The sequence below is a fragment of the Balaenoptera musculus genome, chromosome 1 (genome assembly GCF_009873245.2).
Source record: "Balaenoptera musculus isolate JJ_BM4_2016_0621 chromosome 1, mBalMus1.pri.v3, whole genome shotgun sequence".
NCBI lineage: Eukaryota > Metazoa > Chordata > Mammalia > Artiodactyla > Balaenopteridae > Balaenoptera > Balaenoptera musculus.
In genome coordinates, this window is record NC_045785.1 from 129,086,004 (window position 1) to 129,106,418 (window position 20,415).

The window sequence follows — 20,415 nt, forward strand, 5'->3', positions numbered from 1 at the left end:
CAATTTCTTTCATCAGTGTCTTACAGTTTTCAGAGTACAGGTCTTTTGCCTCCTTAGGTAGGTTTACTTCTAGGTATTTTATTTTCTTTGGTGCGATGGTAAATGGGATTGTTTCCTTAATTCCTCTTTCTGATACGTGTTGTTAGTGTATAGAAATGCAACAGATTTCTGTATATTAATTTTCTATCCTGCAACTTTACTGAATTCACTGATGAGCTCTAGTAGTTTTCTGGTGGCATCTTAGGATTTTCTATGTATAGTATCATGTCATCTGCAAACAGTGACAGTTTTACTTCTTCCTTTCCTATTTGGATTCATTTTATTTCTTTATTAAATAAATATTTTATTTCTTTATATTAAAAAGATCATACACCATGATCAAGTGGGATTTATCCCAGGAATGCAAGAATTCTTCAGTATCTGCAAATCAATCAATGTGATACATCACATTAACAAACTGAAGAATAAAAACCATATGTTCATCTCAATAGATACATAAAAAGCTTTTGACAAAATTCAACATCCTTTTATGATAAAAACTCCTCAGAAAGCGGGCATAGAGGGAACACACCTCAACAAAATAAATTCCATATATGAAAACCTCACAGCTTTTCAACAGTGAAAAGCTGAAAGCATTTCCTCTAAGATCAGAAATAAGACAAGGATGCCCACTCTCGCCATTTTTATTCAACATAGTTTTGGAAGTTTTAGCCACAGCAATCAGAGAAGAAAAAGAAATAAAAGGAAACTAAATAGGAAAGGAAGAAGTAAAACCGTCACTGTTTGCAGATGACACGATAGTACGTACATGTTTTAAATTTTAAACACAAAAATTCCAAGTGGTCACTCGTAATAAAGTAACTTGAGTTCTGTTACTTTAACTTTATAATCATTGAGTTATTGTTGCTTACTTCAAATCTGTTGTTTAAATGCAGGAATTATTACCACAGGAGTTGGAGACAGAAACTGTGCTAGAAGACAGCTTGAACCACAACCAATTCACTCTTGAAATAAATGAGGTCTATATACAGAGAGAGCTGATTATATAATGGAGAATTCTCCAAATTAACTTCTATGTAGAAGACCTTTTTAAAAATAAAGGATAAGTAATTAAAAAGTGCCAATCTGCAGCTAAGGTATATACATTATTAAAACTCAACAGTGACTGCAGCAATTGTTTATGATTTAGACCAGCATCAAGATTTGTCTAAGAGTACTGTATCACTAACATTGCTTGGAACAGCCAGATCTTGGTGATAATAGCAAGCAGGTTAATATTATTATTATCATTGTCACCATCTCTAAATTCTCAGAAAATCCATAGCTTGATTGCCTGTACCTGGGGAGGACTTCTCTCACCACCCAGCTTTAGTTCACCCTGGCACTAGGCCTCAAAGAATTTAAGTTTGGGAGCTAGCAGGCTATTAGTATCCTGTGTAAAGTATCCTTTAATGACTAGATAGGTTATCTTGCACCCTTCAGCATCAGTCATCTGCTGCTCTGCTTCTAGAGTTCCTGCCACTCTCTACTCTTCTCCTGGCTGTCTCATGGCTTCTGCTTACTACCTTACCTGACCATCTTTCAGCTTCTACCCCTACTGTGAACTGCTGCCTGAATCTGTTTTCTTGCATTCCAGCCACCAAAAGAAGATCCAATAATAACGCATTTTGTACCAGGCCCCTACAAGCTGTTAGGCAGTCTGTAGGTTGATTGCCTTTGAGCCAGACACCCAGTCCTGTGCAACCACTGATGGCAAGAGTGGCAGGGCCATGTGGTCAGTTTTCCTTAGGAGGAGTCTGGGCAAGGCAGGCATTCAGATTGGTTCCTCTCCAAAACACTTCTTTTTCTTTTTTTTCCCCTTTTTCTTTCTTCTTCCCTTTCCCAGCTCCTATGACTTCTTTGCTCTCTGCTTTCTCTCTTTCTCTCTTTACCTTTCCCCTCCTTCCTCTCTATGACAATCTCTCTCTCTCTCTCTCTCTCTCTCTCTCTCTATATATATATACATATATATATATATATATATATACATATACACACACACACACAGATATGAAGCTTCAAGAATTGATATTCACTGCCCACTCTGTAAAAATCTTAATTTTTTTTCCTTTAGAGCATCAGGCCTTTTATGCTTAAGTAAAAGCAGAAAAAAATTGGTTAACTCAACATCCTTTAAGCTATTCCAAATTGGCTTTTGGTCTTTATTATATCATGTTTTAAAATCTAATCCTTTAACCATTTATGAATAAATGTTTCCCCCAAAAAAATCATAATTTGTGAAACTTACTTAACAGTCTCTTTCAGTATAAGCAGTAAACTTTCAGGAAAAGTGCTTTATTTGAGAAAAGAAGTGTCAGAACTTACTGCTCCAAAGCCCCTCTGAGAACGATTCATCGTTTTAGCATTTTAAAAGCTGTTTTGTTTTCATTTTTACTCCTACGTATCCTATTGGGTTGGCCAAAAAATTCGTTCAGGTTTTTCGTACGATCTTATAGGAAAACCTGAATGAACTTTTTGGCCAGCCCAATACTTTGCTTTCTTTCCAGATTGTAGGATATGATAGGGAGGAGTACCCACATAAAACATGATAAAGAAGAGCAGTGGAGAGATTATCAGCCCCACTCACACAGCAGGTTGATAGCACTGCCCTGATCAGTAGAGTTTCCTGTACTCCAGCCCTCTTTCTATTTTTTTTTTTTTTCTGAAAAGAAAATCAAATTTAACAAGAAAGCTTTATAAGAATTGTTTTAAAAACATCATCCCACCTTCCTAAAATTAATTTCAAATTTTATATATCTCCTCCCACATGCATAAGAATTTTTACCTAGCTACAATTATAACTAGGGACACATTGCTCTTTTATTTCCAGCAGAAGGTGGGCAAGAAGCTTTGCTGTGTGCCTGTAGGAAGGTGCCCAAACGCTTCTTCAATACTTTGTGCAATCTAGCTCCACACCACTATGTCTAACAGGTCACAAATATTTATCAATAACATACGGTCTAACCTTTAGGAGTTCACAACCTAGTGAGAGAGGAGACATCCTAATGTACTGTTGTTCTTCCAAATGGCCATTGCCAATCCCTTCACCTTTTCCTTCAGTCTGTCCAAAGCAGTAAGGACAGAAGAGACTATCAATCAGCCAAGAGTCAGAGCCCTCTGAAAACCCCTGCAAACCCTTCCTTCCTGTCAATCAGGAGTTAATTCTAAGGACTTCAAGTTCTCCCCAACCCTGCCAGCTGTCAGAAGACATTTTTTTCTGATAAAGCCTCCACCCTCTCTGCAAAGTAAATCCTTCCCCTTAGCCTAACTCTCCCTTTTCCACATTCTGGTCTCTCCCTGGGATGCCTCCCTGGCCCCTCCTCCTTTCTCATGGCACTTCTTGCTTTTCCCTCTACAGTGGGGCTTAGCCCACTGTAGTTTAAGTTTGGAAGCTAGCAGGCTATTAGTATCCTGTGTAAAGTATCCTTTAATGACTAGATAGGTTATCTTGCACCCTTCAGCATCAGTCACCTGCTGCTCTGCTTCTCGAGTTCCTCCCACTCTCCACTCTTCTCCTGGCTACTACATCTTCCTTCAGTGTAGTACAGAGGTTAAACTCAACTACCTACAAGAGTCAGGCAGGACAGTTGGTGTTCTTTTGACTTTGTCTGCATATTAAGTATATGGGAACATTCTCTGCTTTTACAAAGAAATATGCTCTACCTTGTTCCACCTTGAAACATATGGTCCTTAGTCAACCTTTCACTTTTACAATTTTTGCCAGAGATAGGGTTACATTAGGATGGGACTCATTTTCCTCCTAATTCTAACCTAAGAAAAATAACAGGGCAAGAGTGTGGTTAAACTGCCAATAGACAATGTCAGTAAGTGGTGGGGCGTCTTCTGAATAAATAGGAAATATATGCGCTCTTAGAAGGCTACTCTCCAGTCACTGTTTGCCAGGTGCAACATGAGCCCAGTGTGGCCAGCTCTTCTGACTTTTGAGGAGATAGAAATCCAGATATTTTTGTGGAAAATCGCATTTTTTAGATGTTGACGGCTAACTCAAAAGAATTAAAAATGCTAGAAAGGCTAAAGCAAACAAGTCTGCAGTCGACAAGAGGACTGCCAGTGTGCAGTCTCTGGAACAGACATTTATTTTATCACAGTTGCTTAATTTATTGTACAACAGACAGTTTGATAACTATGCCTTTTCTAGAGATCCGTAATCTGTTTCTGTGTTCATTCTCCATATTTGTGGTATACCTGTATTTTCCAGCCTATCTCCACAACATTATTAATAGTGCCTTAAGTTCAAATTACCCTCCTTTTCCTCTTCTTCTCTTTCTCCCCTACAAAAGGAGTTAAAACATAGCACTTTTAAAACCAAAGCTTGGAGTCATATTAGTTTACAGATTAACTTATATAGTAGCTTCACAGAGTTTTCCAGAGTGGCTAAGAAATTTTTCCAGTAATCTTACAACAAGTCCTTGTTCAGAGGAGAACTGAGAAAGTATGATTAGCATGCCCACACACAAAAACATCACTATGATGAAAACAAATCTTAGTATGTGAGTCACTTCTCTTCACACTGCCCTGTGCCTTTTTTAAGCCTGAGGAGCCCCACCCAGAGAATTTTTCATACCGTGGGACTCTTAACAGTCTGGCACCCACCCCTCCCCACAACCCTCCAATCAGCATTTACGTTTTTATCGTAACTGTACGTACATCTGCTTTCCCTGTATGAGCAGAGACTGTATCTCTTCTCTGTATCACCAGGTCTGGCACAGTGCCTAGCAAACAGTTGGCAAAGCAAGGGTTATTGCATAACCTACTATCATCATCCAAATAATAGCTACCATTTTCAGAGCACTTACTATGTAAACTAAAATAGTTGTGGAAACAGATGCAGCTGATAACTGGTTGTTTTGGCCTCGAAGTTGGGAGCTCATCCCCAAAAAGGAACACTCCAGGCACAATGGCGGCAGTAACTACTTATAGTTTACCTGCATTACCCTGGAGGCTTTCCCAGACCAGACCACCCAATCCAAGCAGCACCTCACTTACCCTCTAGCACATAATCTTATTTTCTCTGAATAGCATTTACTGTTGTCTAATATATTCTTGGTTAAATATGTATCCCTGGGCTTCCCTGGTGGCGCAGTGGTTGAGAACCTGCCTGCCAATGCAGGGGACACGGGTTCGAGCCCTGGTCTGGGAAGATCCCACATGCCGCGTAGCAACTGGGCCCGTGAGCCACAACTACTGAGCCTGCGCGTCTGGAGCCTGTGCTCTGCAACAAGAGAGGCCGCGATAGTGAGAGGCCCGCGCACCGCGATGAAGAGTGGCCCCCGCTTGCCGCAACTTAGAGAAAGCCCTCGCGCAGAAACGAAGACCCAACACAGCCATAAATAAATAAATAAATAAATAAATAAATAAAATATTTTTTTTTTAAATGTATCCCTCACTATAATGAAAGCTCCAAGAGAACAGTCATCTTGGCTACCTTGTGCTTGGCACATAGAAAGTAAATAAATGAATCTAAACTTCCCACTTCCTTGGGTGGCAGAGTGGACTTGCACACAATAGATCACAATAACTATGTTTTAAAATTTATATTTAAACTTCAGGATAATTGTGTTGAATACCTTATGGTTCATAATGAACTCTGGGAGTGGAATAAAAATAAAAGTTTGGTCACATTCCCCCAAGCACTTACTGATATGGGTGCTGGAATTTTTGCTGCAACAAGAAAGCCACTTCCTCTGACGCAAGGTGCCCCACATGCTTGGGTCTTGCCACATCCTCTGATACAGAAATCAGGATGGCTAGTCTGGCTGGGGCGCTCAGGATGCCAGACGCTCACACTAACAGAGCGGGGAGTGCAGGGGTCGCCAGAACCCTCTGCCAGGAGTCGGCCGTGAGTGGGTGTGCAGGAGGGTAGCAGCGGATTCGTGCGGCTCCTCAGGGCGGCTGTCCGCCGTGGGGCTCCCATTCCTACTGCGTTCCGCTTCCTTTACCTCCAAAGCCCAGAACGCACCCCCAAGCCTCCAAAGGGCGACGTCATTGAGTCCCCTGTCACGTGAGGAGAGCGCGATAATGTCCACAGGCTCCCGGCAGGGCAGAGGCCTGGCGGGGTGCCGGACTCGCCCCAGGTCTGCCCTCCCCTAGCCCAGCCCCAGACTCACGCCGGTTCCGGACTCTCGCTCGCGCCCAAGCCAGCCGCGGCCCCGCCCGCCCCGCCCACGGCCTGGCCCCGCCCCTTGTCCCGCCCATCGCTCCCGCCGCGACTCCATCTATCTAGACTTTGCTTTGGTCCCGCCCACCCCGCCCCCTCCCGTTCCGCCCCTGGAAGCCCCATTTATTCCGCCCCACAGCACACACGCCGGAACCAGTCCGCTGGTGGTTGTCGCCGTTGCACCTAGTCCTCCTTCCGTGTCACCGCTGCCGCCATGCCTGGAGGGCTCCTTCTCGGGGACGAGGCTCCCAACTTCGAGGCCAATACTACCATCGGCCGCATCCGTTTCCATGACTATCTGGGAGACTCGTAAGTGGCCACCTCTTCACCCTACCCTGACCTCGGGTTACGCCCGGACTCAGAGGTGCCTTCCCTTGTTTCTCCCTTCCGTCCTCCTCACCGCTCAGCCCCCTGCTCGCCGCCCGCCTCCTCCCCGCACCGATTCCTGCACGTGCCTCTCGTCGTGTGGCCCCTGCCCCGCGGCGGCCGAGCGCTGCTGGCTGGCCGCGACCCTCCGGCCCGCCCTGCGCCGGCCATTGGATCCTCTCTCGCCTTCCGTCCCCTGCGTGGTTGGGCCGGCTCCGGGGTGAGGAAGGGGGAGGGGAACAAAATTGGGATCGCGCAGGTCCCGGGTTCGGGAGGCCGGTGCGGAGGAGAGTTCGTTGTCTGTTTGCCTCTGTTTGGTAAACTGTGCAAGTAGTATGGTCCAGCCGAGGGCCGGAGGGGGCAGCATCGGCGGTCAATTCCCCGGTACTCGTGCCCAGGGTCGCACCTCCTCCCTCCCTCCGTTATGGAATTTGCTCCCTGGGGAAGGTTGGTGTCCAAGGCCAGAGTCAGAGGACACTGCTACTGGCTGAAGGTTCAGGAAGGGCCCAGCGTGTTATGTGAGGGTTCTAGTTGCTGCAGTGGTATTTGCAGGCTTCTCAGCACAAAAAATTTGAAACCACCAGCTGCCAGATAGTGGCTGAAAGACTTTTTGTCCAGAACCTCCCCCAGCTGCTAGAATGTGATTTGATAACAGCTTTGGGAGGAACCCAGAACACTCTGTATGTGTGTGTGTCCTTCATTCCAGAACTTGCAACACCTTGAGGGAAGGGCTTTCTGAGGTTGTTCAGTTGCAGTGGCCATGGATAGCCAAGCATCTGGACACCCGTACCTCCCCCCCTTTGAGACCCTTTTGTTTCACTGCAGAGTGCCTCTCACTGCCCCCTCCCCCTTCTGCCTCGCTTCCAGCCGCAGGTAGACTTGCCAAATTGGTGACCCATGATCTAGCCTGGCAATCATACCTTTATTACTAGGAGTATATTGGCGTTACTGTGGTTTTACAGCTCCTGAATCAGCAAACTTTAAGTTGATTAGATTTAATGTGAAACGTTCCAGATGTGTCTAGTTATATTATGGTTCTGGAGTTCCAGTGACCCCACTACACTGTGGTCTAAGGTGTTAGAGTTCCTTCTTGCTTTGTATCCCTTTTATATACAGTGTCCAGGTACATATATTACAGACAGAGGGTGCAGTTTATAAGATTAATCAAGGATTGGACAGGCCTGTGCAGAGCACCTGGGAGAGATTCTTATACCTTAGGCCTAACCAACCCCTTACAGTCCCTTAAATCCATTTTCCAGCTACTGATTAAGGGAAGAGCTAAGTTTTTTGCAAGCGAGGACTAGGCTAGAGAAAGGATGAGAAATGGTACATTCAGCCAATAAAGGCAGGGAAAGACTTCAGAAATACAGACTACGTCCAGTCTCATACTCGGAATTTAGATATTGGTATTTCTCCAAAACTCCATGGGATTTTCAGATAATGTTCCTTCCCATTCCTACCTACAGCCCTCACCCTCATAAAACAAAATTTTCCCAGAACTCTTAGGTTGTAGATAAATATTAATATAAAGCATATTTACTGTAGCAATAGTTATAAATGATGTCACTATTTAAGCTAACCCTATTCGTTTGGGATTTTTTTGTTGTCATTTATTGTCCTCGATCTATCTTAATTTGATTAAAAGTGGTACCTTCTCAGGGAGCCATAAGTAGGAAGATGAGAAATCTATCTGCATCTATAAACAAAAATATACAAGTCTGCCTTGGGTCAGGCATGGGATAGTACTATTCCCCGCCCTACCCCGAAAATAAGTTTGAGCCCTTTATATCATTGTAATACATGGATTTTTGCCCGATATAATTTTATCAAACTCCATTCTTAATGCGATTTCAATTCATACTATCAATTTTTGATCCAGGTGTGTTTTGGAGAAAATTAATTTCAAACGTTACAGGTTCTACCCTGCCCCTGACAGCTGGAAACAACTAAGGGGCTTGGGTGCTGCATTTAGTGAGTTTATTGAGGCCAGTCACTGTTTCTGTATGTGTGTGGTATAAGCAGCTTCCTCACAGTACATCTTCACCAAACAAAACCTGGGTTTTCCTTGGGTTTTCTGGGGGTTAGTGAGTGGGGACCCCTCCCTTAAATGAAGAAACCTTTTGTCTTTTGAAAATGAGGAAAAAGGAAAGGGGATAATGTAATTGTATTCCTCTGAAGAGCAGCAGTAGGGAGACTTAGAGTGGAGGCAGGCCATAGTAAGACATTCCCAGAGTTTATCCTGTTCCTAGCCATGTGGCAAACTATAGAGTTTTGGCTTCTGGGAGAGGGGAGGATGTGAAGTGGCCTCAAACAAGTTCCTTAACGTGATTCAGCAATACAGTCTCTTGACTCACAATGGAAAGAGAATGCCTGATTTTTCTAATTAATCACCTCTTTAACAATACAGGAAGACGTGCCCTGCTCATTTTTTCTCAAGTTCTGGAGACTTTCCTTAAGTCTCATCTGACCCTTAAACAGATCCTTTACCACAGACTCTAAGGCCTAAATTTTACTCATAGCTAGCTTATTTCAAAATATACGTATGTCTTATTGCCCTTTATCAAAAGTAAACATACCACACCCCTCCACAACCATAAAAATATTACCTCTCTCTTTCCAGTCTTGCCATAGGGCCATCCATCCTTTTTGTAAGAAGGTCTTTTCCTTTCCTGAAACCTTGGGAGTTGAGTGGCAGATGTAGCTGGGAATTAGGTACCTTGAATTAGGTACCTTGTCTCTGCTTTCTTCTTTGTGCTTCAGGAAACTTGGCAAACTTTAGGGAGGTCAGCTTGGCATCTAGGCTAGAGTTAGTCATCTACTAGTTTAGGATCCTGCTTTAACGTTGTTAAGTCAACAGGAGTGTGGAAACTGCGTGTTAGGTTTTCCTTTTCAGTCGAAAGAGTAGTTTCTGTTGCCCAGGAGAAGGAAACAGTACTCCAAAGTTCTTGGTGACTTTTAGCTTGAAATGTGCTTAAAACTTACACCAGTTTAACCTTAGGCAATGATGATTTAGATATTAGTATTTCCCTAAGAATCTGTAGTTGTAGAAATCGACATTGGAGGCTATCATTTTTCTACCCACTTAGTCTAATGCAAAAAGAAGAATAAACTGCAAATGAAGAGATAGGTAAAACTCTTAAAATACTGTTGTTTGGTCAGGGTACAAATATTGGGTGTCCTGTTTAGCAGGTTAGATCAGTAAACTAGTTTTACAAAAGTTTTTATATCTGTTCACTTCAAAGAACCAAGTGTCAGCTTTCATTTTACATATAAATAGAGGATAGAAGCCTCTTTATTTCAGATTACATAATCTGTTTATTATTGTAGTCAGGCATTGGTCTAGATTCAGGGCATATTGGAACATCCATTATTGGAGGTGAATGTCAGCATATCTGTGCTTAGAAAAAAATGTAGAAAGGGTAAAAAGAAAAAAAAATATTTCAATAAGTACTTGGTTTACGTAGCACAGATTTCATTAGCTGAAAAGGACTCAGGGTGGCTCTAGAGTTATTAAAGGAGGCAACATCCTTACAGTCTCTTTAAATATTTATCATGTTGAATTTCATATCTTTGATTGAATTGGGCTTTAAACATAGGCTTTTCTGGAGATAAGATCAAAAAGCATTCCTCAACAGAAAAGTTTAAAAGTAATTGTCTTCATAAGCATTCATTTGAAAAAGAAAGTCATTTTTGATCTAGGATTTGTGGTTTTTCATTGTACATGACGCTGGTGATAATCTCTTCATTCAACTGTGACCTTCTTTTCCTTCATTCAGATGGGGCATTCTCTTCTCCCACCCTCGGGACTTTACCCCAGTGTGTACCACGGAGCTTGGCAGAGCAGCAAAGCTGGCACCAGAATTTGCCAAGAGGAACGTTAAGATGATTGCCCTTTCAATAGACAGTGTTGAAGACCATCTTGCCTGGAGCAAGGTACAGTACCCGTTGGCATATGCTTTGAGGTTACAGATTAAGCTATAAATTTTATAGAGTAGCTTGGTTTTTTGAGGTGAAGGTACAAGTAAGGCTCAGATTCAGACTTCACTGATTATTTGAAAGTCTGACTTGGACTGCACAGTGACCTCCACCTTGCTAAATCCAGTGGTCAGTTCTCAGCCCCCTTCTTTCTTGGCTTCCAGGACACCACTTCTCTAGCCGTTCCTGCTCATGTGCGGCATGAGCTGCCTCATCTCCCAACTCCTAATACTGAATATATGCTGGAGTTGCCCTGGACTCACTTCCTGAACCTCTTCTCTTTTTATCTACACTCTTCACCTTGGTAAACTCATCCACCCACCTCTATATGCTATGATTCCCAAATTTCCATCTCTAGGCCAGACTCTCCTGGCTTCCAGATTGGTGAAACCACCGCCTACAGCATCTCCCCTGGGATGTCCTATCATCTCAAATCCAGCATGTCTAAAACGGGGCTCCTGTTCTTAATCCCAGGGTCTTACTCATCTCAGCTAATGGCATCTGCATTTTTGTAGTTGCAAAAATCCAGGAGTCATCCTTAATTCCTCTGGTTTTTTCACTTCACATGTCTGATTCATCAGCTGACTTGCCTGCTCTACCTTCAAAATATATCCAGAATCCTGTTTGGAAGACTCTTTCCCCAGGTATCTTTGTGGCTTGCCCTCACATCTTTCAGGTCTCAACTCAAATGATACCCATTAAGGCCACCCTTGGCCTCCTTGTCTAAAATTATAACTCCCCTCTGTACTCCCCATCCTCCCCTGATTTGTCTCCTTAGCACTTGTCACCATCTAAAATACTCTGCACATTGCTGATTTCGTTTGTTTGTTTCTCCCCACCAGAGTGGAGGCTCAGCAGGGCAGACTCCTGTTTCTTGCACGGCTGGAACAGTGCTCAGTACTCAGGACCTCCTAGGCAGGCAGGCAGTCTGTATTTGTCAAATGAAGGAACTGAAGGAACTGTCTACTCCCAACCAAAGGATTTACTTGGATAATAAATGTGATGGCCTAGATTTAACTTGAGAGCATTTTAATGACTTTGCTACAGTGTCTACTAAATAATGATAGGGAACTTTCAAAGGATGCTTACTGTGCACTAGGCACTATGTCAGGCACTTCACATGCAACTGAATATACGATGTAGTGCTGACTTATGAGCTGGCCACCTGGGGCTGCATCCCATGGCCACTTTATACCAGTTAATTCTAAGTGTCTGAGATTAGAAGAATCATGTATAGGAGAAAAGGGAAGGCACTTCTCTTTCTTGAGGTGGACTGTTTTCATTCCTTCCACTTGGCTGTGAATGGTCACTGGCATTTCCACAGTATTCTCACAGGCAGTTTCTCATTAGTTTCTGGGAGCAGCCCTTCAGGGGAGATATATGGTTCCTGCCCCCAGCTTTTCAGATGAGAATACTTTTTTCACCCAGGCAGCTGGAAGGACACACTAAAGAGTTCCCTGCAAGAAAATGGTGGCAGTGGGATTTGAACCCCAAACCAATACTCTCGTTGATACTAGATGATAGAGAGTAGGAATTTGCTTGATTTTAGGATAAAGCCAAAGCATATTGTTCTTTGCTTTTCATGGGTGTAATGTAATGCCTATCATGCGAATGGCAGGGCTGAGAATTACTGCAGAGCAATCATTGAAGGTACAGGTGGCTGAAGGAAGAGTTTATAGACAATTATATAATACCCTTTAAAGTATAGGAACACACCCAGGTTCATTTTCACGGGTGAGCTTGTGCCTTAGAATTTTCAAAATTGTGATTGCATTATATAGGAAACAAGTCCCAACTTTCAGAAGCAGTGTCCAAACTTTGACACACAACTGGTTACGCAGGGAACCTCAAGGTGCCTCTAGCATGAAACCATATTGATTGTTATTTTAGCTGTGGCGACCTGATAGACCGCCAGTGACAGCAGAAGGGAAGTTAAGCTAATAAAATTAAGAAACATGTTATAATTTGTTGTTATCCATTTCAAAGTTCACGAATGCCACTTTTATCCTATGGCATCTCTGTTGAGAAATCCACCAAGGTTCTATATCTGCTATGCCATCAACTCCTGTTTTACTTTCAAGGCTCCACATAATAAATAGACCTTATTCCAGCTTTAACGCCTCTTTTTCACTACTTCCTAAAACTCTACCCAGATAAATTCCTCTTTCGCTAGTCAATAGTTTATGCTCAGACTTGCCTACATGTTTCATTAATTTTGCTCCCCCTCCCTAGAATGCCTTTTTTTGCCCTGTGAAAATCTTATCCACCCTTCAAAGGCCCAGGTAAAAGTCATACGCCTTTCTTGAAGCCTCTCCTAACTCAGCAGTCTTACAAATGGGGATGCTGGTGTACTTCAGCATTTGCCATTTACATATTACCGTCTTGGCGTTTGTTGCTACTTCTTACGGCAATCATCCAACTAAATTAGAAGTTCCTTTAAAGGCAGGAACCGTGTCTTCCTCATCTGTATCCCACACGTACTTACCATAATGCTTAGCCCACCTTAAGTGCAATGTCAACACCAGATCAAATAACGAAGCTAGATTTTTTTTTTCTCCCAAAAACTTCCCAGGATAGAAAAATGAATGAAGTTTTTAACTAGGGGAGGAAGGGATAGAGAGTGGAAGCAAGTACATTATTGTCCTTTAGTTCAGACTTGAAATGCTTTGTTTTTATGTGGATTTCACCCTAGTGTAAATTCACCTCTGCCTTCTCACCCATTTTTACCTTTGACTTGTCCTTGAAGTGAATATTCAACTCTCCATTCTTGTGTTTGCTTTAAGTTTTGTGTTTTCTTTTCATGTCGTAATATCTTTGTTACAATAGCTTAATGTCTGAGTCAGGGTGCTTTTGAGGCAGGGGCCAGATCTATAAAATTATCTTTGTACGTGCTATAATTTCTGGATGTGAACTCATCGTTACTGATGGTTTTTATAGTGTTTGGGTACGGAGAGGTACTCTGGATTGAAGTCTAACTCTATATTATTCAACTTTTAAAGAGTTTAATGCTGCTTTCTCAGAGGAGTAAATGCCTGCTGAATTTTAAGAGACTTGGGCATGAGAAGGCTCTGGGTTATAACCTAAGTACTACACCCTACCGTTATTCCTGTCAATGAACAGTTGGGATGAGGAGTGTTCATTCATTAATTTTCTTATTAAAATTGCTTAGAGAAATTATGATGATTATGGTCCTCTCCTCCCTGTCTTACAAGATGATGACTGTTAACTGATTGAATTCAGAGGATATGCCTGGTTTAGATTTCTCTTTTCTCTTTCCCCTGCATTTCAGGATATCAATGCTTACAATGGTGACGAGCCCACAGAAAAGTTACCTTTTCCCATCATTGATGATAAGAATCGGGACCTTGCCATCCAGTTGGGCATGCTGGACCCAGCAGAGAAGGACGAAAAGGGCATGCCTGTAACAGCTCGTGTGGTGAGTTGTATACGTCCATTACCTAGTCATTGTGACTGACCAGGCTACATATGTCCAAGTAAATGCTTGGACCAACTAAAGGAGATGGGGGACTATGTCCAATTAGGATATAAGTGTCCTGGTGGCACTCTCACTTTTTATCTAAATGCTGGTACAAAGTAAAATTTTTCAGCTAAACTCTTAAACTGCTTAATTCACAGCTTTTGAAAATACATAAAAATAGTTATCCTAGGATGTCACCTGGAATTGAGAAATCTTTTTCTGTAGTCCTCCTGACGGCCCACTCTTTAAGGCGGTGGGTCATAGCCTTCTTCATAAGGCATCCCTGGTTTTGAATTCTTATTTGTTCTGTCCGTACCCACTAGAGAACAAACTTATTCTCACATGTGCAGAAATATACAACAATTTGAGGACCGGGATCAACTCCCATTAGTATTATTTTTATGATAATCTTCCGTAGTTAACATAGTACCTTCCTGAGGCCTTTCCTGGATTCAGTTCGCAAGTCAAGTTTTTCTGAGACAGCCAGAGCCAAATATAATTTCCTTCAAGTTTAGAAATATAACATGGAGAAGAAAATCATATCTACTCCAGCCACCCAGTTTGTTTGGTGTATCTTTCTAGATATTTGCAGATTTTTGTTGTTGTTTTGTTTTGTTATACCCTTGAACATTTTTAATGACTTAAGAGCCTTCTAAGAGGCTTTAGTATCAAAAACATTCAAAGAGTTCTTCCTGTTTATATGTCTGTGTGCTTTGCAGGTATTTATTTTTGGTCCTGATAAGAAGCTAAAACTGTCCATCCTCTACCCGGCTACCACTGGCAGGAACTTTGATGAGATTCTCCGAGTAATTATCTCTCTCCAGCTGACAGCAGAAAAGAGGGTTGCCACCCCAGTTGATTGGAAGGTAAAGATGTTAAAAGGGCAGATACCCAACTTGCCTGGAAGGCCTGTGGGGCCAGTCTCTCAGTGGCTACCTCCAGGGTCAGTGTTACGTGGGGCTCTTGTTTCTGGCATGCAAGTACACTGGGAGGGCTTTTCCTCCTGGCTGAGTTTAAGATTTGCTGAGAGGCCATTTTCAGGGTCTTTAACCCCTTTTATACAAACTCCCTGTATTTCTAACTTTTAGATTATTTGGACAAATTAATTGGTCAGAATGATTCCTTTTCCTAATAAAAGGATTTTTTAAAAAACCTTTAACTCTTCCCTGATGGCAAAATATTTATAGCAGAACTTAGACTGGCCACTTAAGTCATGGGTATAAACCTATGTGGTATATTAATGTCTTGAAACATTTCATTTCTCTTAAGCTTCAGTCTTTTACACCTATGTAGAATTCTCTGAAACCTGTTCATGAACTTTTAATCTCTAAGATTCCTGCCATATGTAGGACATGGATAATATCACAAGAGTGTCTTACCATTGCTACATTTTTTTAATATGCTAACCTGAACACCTGGTTTTGTTATTTTGTTTCTTCTGACAGGCAAACAATTTATATTCTGTATCCATTCTTTGATCATATGTTTATTGAGCCCAGACAATAGACACTGGGATGCAGCAATGAACAATCAGTGTAAAGTCCCTGCCCTCATAGAACTTAAATTCCAGTCGGTAGAGACAAACAATAAACAAGTTTATAGTATATTAGGTAACGATAAGTGCGACAGAGAGTAATCAAGCAGAGGTGGGGCGAAGGGGAGCACAGGTGGGAGGGTTGGTTTTATATTTGGCTGTCAAGAAAGGCCCTTCTCTGAAGGGACCTTTGGGAAGGACATGAAGAAAGTGAGAGACCAAGTCACGCATATTTAGGAGGGAAGAGCACGGCAGGCTTGAAGGAACAGCTAAGAAGCTTTTCTAATAGTGAGCTTGGCATGTTCAAGGAATGGGAGAGCCACCATGCTGGAAAAGCAGCAGCAGGAGGTGTGGGGAGAGGCCGGGGATGGGAGAGGAAGCCGGATTCAGTCACGCAGGGCAATGATAAGGACTTAGGTGGCAAGCCATTACTAGATTTAAAACAGGACTATTTCTTGTTAAGGTGGGGAAATACTTCCCTTCCCAAAAGTGTCAAAGATCAACTTGTGAAAACAAAATTCCTCAGAGGGGATAGAGCAAAGGAGATTTGATTATTCTCATCAGCAACTGTAGCTACTTTTCTAAAGTTAATTATTGCCTTTAGCCTTCACTATAAGATTGAATTTCACCATTCACAATGTCTTTTCAATAGAATGGAGACAGCGTGATGGTCCTTCCAACCATCCCTGAAGAGGAAGCCAAAAAACTTTTCCCTAAAGGAGTCTTCACCAAAGAGCTCCCATCTGGCAAGAAATACCTCCGCTACACCCCCCAGCCATAGGCTCTCCACGGAGTTGGTGCTGGAGCTGCTCACTGAGCACCGTGAGCCAGAGGATGCCAGCTGCCCATCATGTTTTCCTGCAGCAGTACCATAAAAACATCCTGGTGTGATCACAGCCAAGGTCTTTAGGTTGCTATACTACTGGCTTATTAAATGAAAATGGCACTGAAAATTCCTTGGGGTTCTTTGCTCTGTGCCTTTAGCAGCATTCTTTTCTGTTCATATATCTTAGCATTCTCTGCTGACTCTCTTTGAAATTTGACGCTCATCTTGTTGGATCTCTGCAGGGTTTATGACCAACAAGGTGGTATCAGTTTATGGTTGAAAAAGCCTGCTTTGCTCCATCATAGAATGAGTATCAGGTTTTTTCAGCTGTTCTAATCAAATCCTCTCTTCTGTTACCCATTTTGGGAAGGAATAGAACTTGGGGTTCAACTTCCTCTGTACCTATCTACGTGTGTAACCTAAGAACTTAGAGTAACCCAGATGTTCTTCAGTATTCCATGTTTTGATCACAACTGGGGGCAAAACCTTTTCAATTCTGTAATTTTCCAGTGGATAACTGAAGGATGAGCAGGGGGAAGGAATCTTTAAGTATTTTGCTATCAAGAAAATTTTTCAATAAATTTCTATTGAAAGTGAGAAGCTACAGAAAAGGTTCCACTTGCCTGCCAGGGAGGTGTACCAGAGGCATGAGCAACACGACAGTGCCAGGTGCCTTTCAGAGTATTTCTGGATGTCAGTTGGCTCTACGATGAAGTGCACATGAAAGGGCACACCTTGGGAAGAGGGGAGAGGATGACTGAAAATGTTTTATTATAGATTTATTCTTGCGGTGGGGGAGGGGGACTATTTTCTGAATTTTACTTCTTAGTGATCAGCAAGTAAATCCTTTGTTAAAACGTGATCAGAAAATTCTGTTGTCACATTTTCAAGTACTAGTTCAGACTCATGTCCTGAGGGCAAATGTTTCCTTGCTAGACTTGACACTGATGCTTTTCTCCAAAGACAGATACATAAAATTTCATATAATGAAAATGGAGGAGCGGCTGATGAAGATGTGATTCCAGGGACTTCCCTGGTGGTCCAGTGGTTAAGACTCCACGCTTCCACTGCAGGGGGCACGGGTTTGATCCCGGGTCGGGGAACTAAATCTCACATGCTGCCCAGTGCGGCCAAAAATAAAATAAAATAAAATGTGTTTCCTTTGCTTTGAAAAAAAAAAAAATAGAAAGAAAATGTATTCCACCACATCTCTTGGCCTACTTTGCTCCTTCATGTTACTTGCCTGGGTCCTGTGAAATCTGTGACCCCCGCTACAAAGAACTCTCCTAACCTGATACCTTAATGGGATTCCTAGATTTAACAATATGAATCTTGGGGCTTCCCTGGTGGCGCAGTGGTTGAGAATCTGCCTGCCAATGCAGGGGACACGGGTTCGAGCCCTGGTCTGGGAAGATCCCACATGCCACGGAGCAACTAGGCCCGTGAGCCACAACTACTGAGCCTGTGCGTCTGGAGCCTGTGCTCTGCAACAAGAGAGGCTGCGATAGTGAGAGGCCTGCACACCACGATGAAGAGTGGCCCCCGCTTGCCGCAACTAGAGAAAGCCCTTGCACAGAAACGAAGACCCAACACAGCCAAAAAATAAATAAAATAAATAAAAATTATAAAAAAAAAAAAAAGAATATGAATCTTGAGGATAATGGGACATCTTTTGCTTTTCTGGAAAGAGTACTAAGTATTCTGAACTCATAGTCTCTCAGACTTATTATGCTGTGCTAAGTCCTAGGTTTAGAAGGAAGTGTCCCATACCTGGTATAGTCTCTTGCCTGTAGCCCTCTATACTTCTATTGAGTATAATAATGTAAAAGCTGATTCCTGGCGCCATGTTTTAGAGAAGTCAGTAAGCTTTTAGTTTCCGTGATTTCTCCACATGTAAAATTTGGGTGACACTAAGAAGGTTGAGAAGGAAGGTGAAAATTCCAAGTTACATTATATCCTGGGTAATGCTGGTCTGAAAGAGACTTAAGACTGGCATCTTGCTGTCACCTCTTATCCAAGTCACTATATGTTTTGGCCTTAAAGAACTAAGACTGGGCTTCCCTGGTGGCGCAGTGGTTGGGAATCTGTCTGCCAATGCAGGGGACACGGGTTCGAGCCCTGGTCTGGGAAGATCCCACATGCCGCGGAGCAACTAGGCCCGTGAGCCACAACTGCTGAGCCTGCGCGTCTGGAGCCTGTGCTCCGCAACAAGAGAGGCCGCGATAGTGAGAGGCCCGCACACTGCGATGAAGAGGGGCCCCCGCTCGCCGCAACTAGAGAAAGCCCTCGCACAGAAACTAAGACCCAACACAGCCATAAATAATAAATAAATAAATACTTAAAAAAAAAAAAAAAAGAACTAAGACTATCTGGTCCTCCTTAGCACATCTCTTCTGAACTAATCCCTGAGTCCTCGCATTTTGTCACCTCCCTAACTGTGAGGTTCCACACTGCTGTCTTCCCTTGGCTATTTGCTTTTTCAGTCCTTGTCTCTCGGAGAGTCTCGCTTCAACTTTCTTTTATGGTGACAATTCAAAGTCTAAATCTCCAACATTAATCAAACTTGAGTCTTATCTTTACTGATCAATGGAACATTGGCCATTGAATTTATAAATTCAAAATCAAATTATCAGTTCTTCCCCCAATAAATCTATTGCCCCTTTTATCACTCACTCAGGCACCCAAACTTTGGTGGGCTATATCTACTCTACCCACATAGATGCTGCCAGTGTGAAAACGCTGAAAAGCTCAAGGAAAAGGGAGGTCATGTACCCACAAAATGATTTCTGGTTCTATCATGAAGCAGCCATGAAGCCATGAGACTGTGAAAGTATTCTTCTCCAAATATAAAATGTTACATAATGAATATGCATTGCCAGGGTAGAAGTGATCCTAAGTACACTTTTTAATATACTTTGGGGCTTGGAGAGGAGAGTTCCCCTTTCCAGGATTGTTGCTCTCAGTTTTCATAGGGAGAACAGATTTAATAAATCCAAAGATTTATTAACTGTAAGTGAATTATACGGCCACTGTGGCTATGAGACAAGCATAGGAATTTGAGAGGCAGTCCACCATGCGCCTTCTCAGACAATCAGCAAATGCTCTGGCTAGAAGAGATAGTCATCTAAGATTAGCAAAGTGATCAACTTGAGGCTCCTGTGTGGTCTTGCCAGAAGTCTGACCTCCCCTCCAACCTCTACCCTAAGGGTAGGGATATGCATTAAGAAGCTCAGGAAAGGGTAAGGAGCCAGAATGGCTGTGTCTAAAGGGCCAAGTCAAGATGCCAATTGGATGCAGTGAACTGGCACAGTGATTTACTCCATTTGACCCCTCCACTTTGGGGCAATGCAAATTGAGGAAGTACAGCTTTGATTCAAGCTTAAAGGGTGCATTAACTAGTTAAAAGGTCATTGCCACCTTCTCAGTGATTGGTTCAGAAATGGGCATTGAGACACAAATAGAAGACCATCAGAGTTTCTACAAGAATTCTTTCTCACACGAGAGCAACTGGGAGGCACTTTTCTCTCTCACACTGAATATGAACAAGAAAACATTAAACTGCTGCTGGCAGCCAAGTTACAACCTGGGAGCAGGGATCCAGCCATAGAATGAGGCTGTAAAGGTCAACAGCCAAGTGGAGAGAAAGAAAAACATCTGATTCTTTATGATCTTCACTGAATCTACCAACTGCGAACCTGTCCTACCTCTGGACTTCTATTACATAAAATAATAAATAACCTTAGTGTTTAAGCCTTTTCGAGTTGGGTTTTCTGGTACCTGAGGCCAAAAGCATCCTAACTGATATGCATGGAATGAAGTATCCTCCAGCTGTTTCAAATACATGGCAGTGTGCCTCGTAAGCAAGACTGTAGAGCAGACATCTGTTTTCTGCTACTTCTTTATCCCTTACCTTAGGCATCTCAAGCTTCAGTATGCATTAAATCACATGAGGAATGGGTTAAAATGTGCAGGCCAGGGGCCTACCCCCAGAGATGGATTCTACAGATGGCCAGAAGTTC

The 20,415-nt window shown here is 42.7% G+C and overlaps 1 protein-coding gene across 1 annotated transcript; it reads left to right on the top strand.

The window, feature by feature from the left end:
- The first annotated feature begins 6,282 nt into the window (after positions 1 to 6,282).
- Positions 6,283 to 17,261, top strand: PRDX6 (peroxiredoxin 6). The gene is made up of 5 exons (XM_036871648.1): positions 6,283 to 6,526; positions 10,360 to 10,516; positions 13,848 to 13,994; positions 14,756 to 14,902; positions 16,223 to 17,261. Exons 1-5 carry the CDS (start codon positions 6,432 to 6,434, stop codon positions 16,349 to 16,351), a joined length of 675 nt encoding a protein of 224 aa, XP_036727543.1. The 5' UTR covers positions 6,283 to 6,431; the 3' UTR covers positions 16,352 to 17,261.
- The last annotated feature ends 3,154 nt before the right edge of the window (positions 17,262 to 20,415 follow it).